Genomic DNA, 7,435 nt, shown 5'->3' with positions numbered 1-7,435 from the left:
AAAGCTCACAAAACAATAAATCATTATACTTGTGGTCACACACCACATTAAGGCGACGAGAACATTTACTAGCGGACTAGTTCTATCCGCTGGAAACGAAAGACAATTTATTAGTGGAAAGCCTCCACAAAACAATAAATCATTTACTTGTGGTTACCCACCACATAAGGCGAGAGTACATTATTAGCGGACTCCTTCCGGGGAAACGATAAACAAATTATTAAAGGATAGCCTCCACAAAACAATAAATCATTTATTAGTGGCTACCCACCACATAAAACGAGAGAACATACTAGCAGAATCCTTCCGCGGAAATAAAAAACAAGTTCTAGTGGATAGCTTCCACAAAACAAAAAACAATTTACTAGTGGTTACCCTCCACAATAAAACGTTAAACAATACTAGCGGAATCCAAAATCGAAAAAGCAGCACTGTGGACATGCTCCACAAAAAAATAATACTAATAGGAACAACAAATTTAAAGGAACCTAATCAAGTCTCACCTGTGAACCCCAAGAAGAATGCTCTAAGTCGGCCAAAACGTTCAAGTAACTCCGCCGCCAGGCTGCCACGTTAAACTGCCCGTCCTGGGCTCTAAACTCGGGCTCTCCGACCCGACCAACCGTAGTCTGCAAACCCCAGGACGATAAGTAAGAGCAAAGAGCTATTAAATCTCCTTGGTAAGAGTAAACCATCCCCCAAACCTGACTACAACACTGGGCTCTCAAAATCAGCATCTGTCGCGCTGGGAAGACCTGGTCTAAAAACAAAGTCGGGAGCACGTGAAGAAGACGAGAAACGTGGTAGCGAAGCTTCCCCTACGCTGCGGTGAGGCTCGTCCGCTCCGAATGACAAAATGCAAGATTTCTCAGTGTAATAAGTACCCCTGTGTCAGGTGAGTATGTCCAGGTGTAATTGAGGTCACGTGGCGCGCCCCCAACCTGTTTACGCTTCTTAAGGAATGCGCAAACAGGCTGGGAACGCTAACTTGACTCAATTAGAATAGTGCCAAAATTAATCATTTTAAAGTTGTTTATGTCAAAAATTTTACTTGAATCTTGTTACCAAGTATCTAATGCCTATCTATACCAAATTTCAGGTCATTTAATTGTAATACCAGGGTACAGGAACCAAAAGTGTCCTTTTTTGGTCAAAAATTGGCCAAAAATCGCAAAAATAAGCATTTTGTTGCACTGTACACCAAAAGTGTTATTGAATTTATATGAAGGGATTATCAAGGCACATCTGTGTCAAATTTCAGCTCATTCGGTTGCAATACCAAGGTACAGGAGCCAAAAGTGTCCTTTTTTGGTCAAAAATTGGTCAAAACATCGCAAAAATAAGCATTTTGTTGTACTGTACACCAAAACTGATATTGAATCTATATGGGGGACTTATCAAGGCACATCTCTGTCAAATTTCAGCTCATTTGGTTGTAATACCAGGGTACAGGGGCCAAAAGTGTCCTTTTTTGGTCAAAAATTGGTCAAAAAATCGCAAAAATAAGCATTTTGTTGTACTGTACACCAAAACTGATATTGAATCTATATGGGGGACTTATCAAGGCACATCTGTGCCAAATTTCAGCTCATTCGGTTATAATACCAGGGTACAGGGGGCCCAAATATACAGTTTTGGTCTTAATATGACCAAAAAACCTTAATAAAATCATTTAAGAGACAGATATGGAAAACGCCCGAGGTTATTGGCCCACTCTACCCTTGTGCCAAATTTCAAGTCATTCGGTTGAGGAACAACGGAGATACCGTGTTCTGAAGATTTGACAGGAGAAAGAAAGAAGAAACATTACGAATACAATATATTTCACCATACCTATGGTATGGCTGAAATATAATTAGTTTCAAAGACAGTTCACCAGTGCAGTGTCATCTGACCAAACCATTTTTAAATCCACGGCATAAACTTTATTATCCTTATCGTTTTATTTTATCTTTTTTAGTTTTCAGTGTTTTGTAAGTCCTAACTATCTTAAGCATCGATTAGGTAAAGATTGATGACATACTAGTAACCTGATTTGGTGCCTGTCTTTCTACCGTTTGTCGCCAGGGATGTCCTGGCCGATGGATCACCATCTGACCTTCTACCTGCTGACCGTCCTGTGTCTCCTGGTGATGTTCCTCTGCACCAGACTGCCGGCCTCCTGCAACCTGCCCAGGCCCGCTCCGGGAAGGGACGGCCCCACAGTGTCAGGGGGAGGGGAGAGGGAGGAGGAGGAGGAGGAGGAAGAAGGGAATACAGCCGACAAACTAAACGCACCTTTCAGAAAAAGTGGTAGTAAGACGTGGATTGGTGGCGTAGATGACAAAGACGATTTTGAAACAAATCATCTGCTTCCCTCAGTGTCAGGGGGAGAAGAGAGGGAGGCGGAGGAGGAGGAGGAGGAAGCAATAGAAGATGAACTCCGCAAACCTCTTAGAAAGAGCGACAACAAAACGTGGATTAACGGCGTAGATGATAAAGATGATTTTGAAACAAATTATTTGCTTGCCTCGAACAATAGTTAGATGTGATGTAAGATGTCAAAAGTAACTTATTTCTATTTCAATTTTTATGACTAAAAACTGCTCATTTTGTATTGTAAAGGTATGAAAGGTGCTGGCTTTCAGGAAAGTGGAGTTAAACTGATTTCAAATGACGCGTATGTACGTCTGTTGTATCATTTTCATATATATATATATATATGAATATATCAAAACAGTAAATTACACTACAGTACCGTAGAAAGTCACTAGGAGACACAAAATCGAACTTATGTTCTGTTTTCACAACCCCCATCCACTTACCAAATACCATAAGTATCTATCCACCACTCGAGTACTAGTTATGCTGAACACAGACAGACAGACAGAACTTCAACAAAACAAACGCGCGCACACACGCGCACGCACGCACACACACACACGCACGCACACACAAAGACACGCATGGACCCGAAATTATTACCTCCTTGGAGAAAGACTATTAATTGTATAACAAATTGTGTGTGTGTGTGTGGGGGGGGGGGTGTAGGGGGGATTACAATCATTGAAATACCTGTTATGCTAATTAACCTGTCACTTGGGCGCATGGAAAACCGCCCCCCAAAAAACAATCGACATGATCTGCACAGGTGTCATAGGTCATCGTAGGTCAGCCTTAGCGAATCTTTGCCTCTGGGTACGAGTGATTAGTGCATACCTCCATACAAAGGTGTCATACGACAGAAACATTTGATCAACAGCTGCTCAGAAAAAGTATAAAATCAACTTCAAATCGAATGCGTTGTTACCAGAGCTTTTGTACAATGTGACGTTGTGGCGTAAATTGTACTGTAAATTCTTACAGTAAGCAAGGGGATAATGCGATTATATACTATCAACAGACAAACTGTATAGGTAGATCACCCCTGACTTATAATCTCCATGGATGGATGTAGTCTAACCAGAATTCTGTATTTGGGGGAGTAGTACATACGGAGTGGAAAATGATAAAATTTAACTTCGAAAAGCTTAACACCAACAACCAACAAAAGCGTATGCGTGGCTGTCATCGCCGTATAATTTTATGTTCTTTTGATTTTGTTTTACTTTCGCAAATGTTTAGATTAAAAATGTTGAACCCCCGTCTCGTCCCTAACATGGACGGTTTCTCTCGCATGAGTTTTCCCTGAAGGCATGTCATGCCCACTCTCTCTTTTTGTAGTTCTACCTGTATGGCCAGCTGGAAGTGAAAGGAAGATCGTGTTCCTTCAGCGACGTCTTCACTTCTGACGGTAATTCTTATAAGGTATTGGTTGGATAAGGCACAGTCATATTTGTCGATCGTAAGATCTTGCTTGTGGAAAGACTTACAGCAGACTCGACAGCAAAGGAAGGATCTCTAGACTCTGACGATCTTACCTTCGTACAGCCGAACTTTACACGACTATCCACGACTACGCCAGATAGCAGGCACTCAGGCAACTCGATATGGTTTTGGAAATGGTCAGACGTTTCAGGTAGCATCCATTGCGTCCTGCTCCGAATTTCTGGCGAATGGTACCCTAAATGTCCGACTGTTTCCAAAACGATGTCAAGTTGCTTGAGTAATTGCTAAGCCGGCGTGTATTATTACATGGACGTCTAACATTGTCTTCAACGATGTTTACGACTGTTTTGAATTTGCTATCGTAAATACTATCAACGACGAATTTGGCAGAGCCATTATCTACTATATTCGATCGTACACGAAGAGGGTTTGTAACTTTCATCACGTTTTGCATGTTAGATATGACGTTGTAGATCTTGTAGCCTTCAGCCTTTCACAGCGAATTTGTCTAGATTCACAAAATTCAGTCAGACATGCTCTCAGTAATTCTAAACATGGAGGCATCTCAATTTCTTCCCAGGAACATTTTGGTGGCATTTTGAATTAAGAGCCCCCCTAAAATGGAGCACCCATTTTGGTGGTCTTCTCAAGGGGAGGGGCAGACCTTAAGGGGAGGGGCAGAAAACTAAACATCGTCGTTTCTTCTTAAAAAGAAATCAAAGCAATATTTATTCCCCATATCAACCCAAAGTGTAGCGTTGATCTGGCAAATTTCGTGGGAAAGAGTAGTTAACAGGTTGTTGTAGTGTGTAGTATCACTAAAGTTAATGTCGGTTTATGTATCATTGCACACGCTGTCTGTAAATCTCTTGGCGGGAGCCTGTAGGACAGGGTATGTCACCGACTCAATGTACCGTGAAAGTGTGAATGTACTGAGAGACTATTGAAGAAACCTCGTGAAAGTACAGTTCTAATTCTGTTCTAATGATAAATTTCAGTTCTAATTATCTAATAATAATAAGAAAAGGATTGTGTCGTCGATATCATTTGGGATAAACGTTGATTCAACAGTCTTTCATTGTGAGATTTTGTCATTCGGAAGCCATATCGACCTTTCGGCAAATCGGTTGATCGCCATGAGGTTGCTCGGGTGTTTCATACTGCTCAGTTACGTTAATATTAGCTCGGGAACCTGTGAAAATCGGGGGATCTCTAAATACAAACAGCACAGTGATCCCTCGAATGCCCAAAGTTGCTGCGAAAACTTCTTCCTAGACTTCTGTTCTGGATCGGCCGCGTTTACTGTAAATGTATTTAAGTTCGCGGGGATTTAATTTCGCGGTAGAGGGAAAAGGGACATTTCGCGGTGGTTTTAATTTCGCGGTAGCACCATGCACTGTAATCTCTTACTGCCATGGAAAAATGTTCGCGGTGGTTTTAAGTTCGCAGCGAAGCGGCCACCGAGAAAGTTTCTTCATTTACATTTGAGGGGTGGGTGTGTGCTTATTCGCGATTTTCCGCAAGGACTAAAGGTCTCTATATTTGAAAAGGAGCTCTTAGTGCGGAAAAACTCAATTCGTTATTTTCCTCATTCTCTATGCTGGGAAAGAAGCTCCTAGTGCGGCAAAACTCCCTTTCCCTGCATACAGAAACTTAGCCCATGTTGAACATCGCGAATAAGAATTCACCTCAAAATAAAAACGTCACCATTCCAGACATCTGCGAAGGAGGCTACATTTTTAGAGTTTGATACATACCTATTGTGTGTCACAGTCTTCACACTTCCCCTAGGGCTCTATGTGACTGCAGGACTGGGGGTCATCACAGTATCAACTAACACATTGTTCCCGATTTTGTCGCCTCACTTGCGCCAACATGCTCGACAAATAAATCATCACAGCGTACAGATCAGAGTTTTCCACACCAGTACAGCTGACGCACCTGGTAACCCGTACTGTGAAACATTCCGCAACGTACGTAATGCGCTTTCGAACTTTTTACAGTATGTAACAGTCCACAACATGACATACGAAACAGTCAAGAACATACTATAAAACAATTCCAAAATACTTTACGAGATTGTCATTTTAAAACGAGGTCAATCCCCCAAGGTTAGATGTGTCTGCACTACCCAGGTTCATCCCAGTGTTCCTTCGACGTTCTTCACAATTTTGTCCCACTTGAGCCGACTCGCTCGACTAATAAATCATCACAGCGTACACATCAAATGTTTCCACACCAGTACAGTTGACGCACCTGCCTCGTCTTAGATATAGGAATGCAGCAATTGTACTGGTCACTGGGATTGTTTTTGATGAACTGTCAATGTTCGAGTATTCATCTGTCCGTGATTACACATAAAAGTGGTAAAACATGACATTGTATATCAGTTCTGTCTCTCCTTTGGTAGGCTGAAACATACGACGAATCAGTCGCAGTGACTTGATTTCACATTAAAATGTGAGGGAGGAATATTGGCGACATCCGCCGTTCGCCGGAATATTTCGCAGTGCTCAAAGTTGTCGGTTGGACCAATCCTGTAGTACCGTAGCAGTACAACGAAAACACATATTTGCGTACAGCTTCATACAATGTGTAGAAGCCATCGTAAAACCCGTCAAAATAAACCCACGGCCGCGAGCATTTCCAAATTTACAACAGTACGTTGAAACAGTTTCAAACATACCATAAAAGAGCCTGATGTTTTTAAAAATGTTTTGCTTACCGAAGATGCAGAATGCAAACAGAATTTACATCAAACCTGGCAAAGAGCTCATCAAAATAGATTAATAATGTGCTAATATTTTGTCTCAATTCCATCTTCTTTTCCAGATCCCTGACCACTGAGCTGCCAGAATGCAGTCCCTCCGCGTCCTGTGCCTGGTGCTGATCCTCAGTACTGTGGCGGGGTATCCCTACAAAACCTGGGACAGAAACGGTACGGACAGCATTTATCAACTTGGTACAGCGATAGTTCACCTTTATCTGAGGGTAACCTATATCCGTTGTTTTGAAAAAGAGCATTTAGGGATATCAAATAGACTGGCGATGGTTTCAAACTTGAAAATATGACATTTTGATATTGAAAATTTGCAATTTGAAACCACCGTCCGTCGACTTATCATCCCCAAATACCCAGATTTTAACGGATATAGATAAAGGCGAGCTAGCGTTAGTAGTCCTTATTCCGGATCGCTGAATTACGGGTAACGCAGGAGCCAAAACAACGTGTTTGCCGCGCATACGCACCATCTTAAGCTAGGTCGTTGTTGTGATGGTCTCGTCGAGTTTCTTCATTTTTTTTCCAGCATTCAAATGAATTTGTAATGTGGCCTATGAAAGTTATAACAATCTAGTAATTTGCTTGATTACAAATACTTCACACACACGCCTTAAAGTCTTGTTTGAGAAATAACCCGACTAGGCAAAATAACAAAGCAACAAATGCTCTCAGAACAAGTGCTTAAGAAAGAAAGCTGACAATTGACTTTGATTGCGTCAATATTCACCAGTATAAACTCTAATACAATGTAAGTGCTGTTGTCTTTCAAATACATTTACTTCAAGTTTGCATTGGCTAAAAAAATTCTCAACACATTAGAGAATAACAGTCAGCGAATGAACGATA

General features: G+C 41.5%; 1 protein-coding gene across 1 annotated transcript in view; it reads left to right on the top strand.

Moving 5' to 3' along the window:
* Positions 1-2,536, top strand: part of LOC118419347 — a 15,524-nt gene extending 12,988 nt beyond the window's left edge. The window contains exon 10 of the mRNA XM_035825709.1: positions 2,068-2,536. Coding sequence (XP_035681602.1) covers positions 2,068-2,525 — 458 coding nt within the window. The 3' untranslated portion in view covers positions 2,526-2,536. The remainder of the gene's footprint in view (positions 1-2,067) is intronic.
* The last annotated feature ends 4,899 nt before the right edge of the window (positions 2,537-7,435 follow it).

The sequence above is a fragment of the Branchiostoma floridae genome, chromosome 7 (assembly GCF_000003815.2).
Source record: "Branchiostoma floridae strain S238N-H82 chromosome 7, Bfl_VNyyK, whole genome shotgun sequence".
NCBI classification, from domain to species: domain Eukaryota; kingdom Metazoa; phylum Chordata; class Leptocardii; order Amphioxiformes; family Branchiostomatidae; genus Branchiostoma; species Branchiostoma floridae.
Note: the sequence above shows the minus strand (reverse complement) of the source record. Positions and strands in the feature narration are given on the sequence as shown.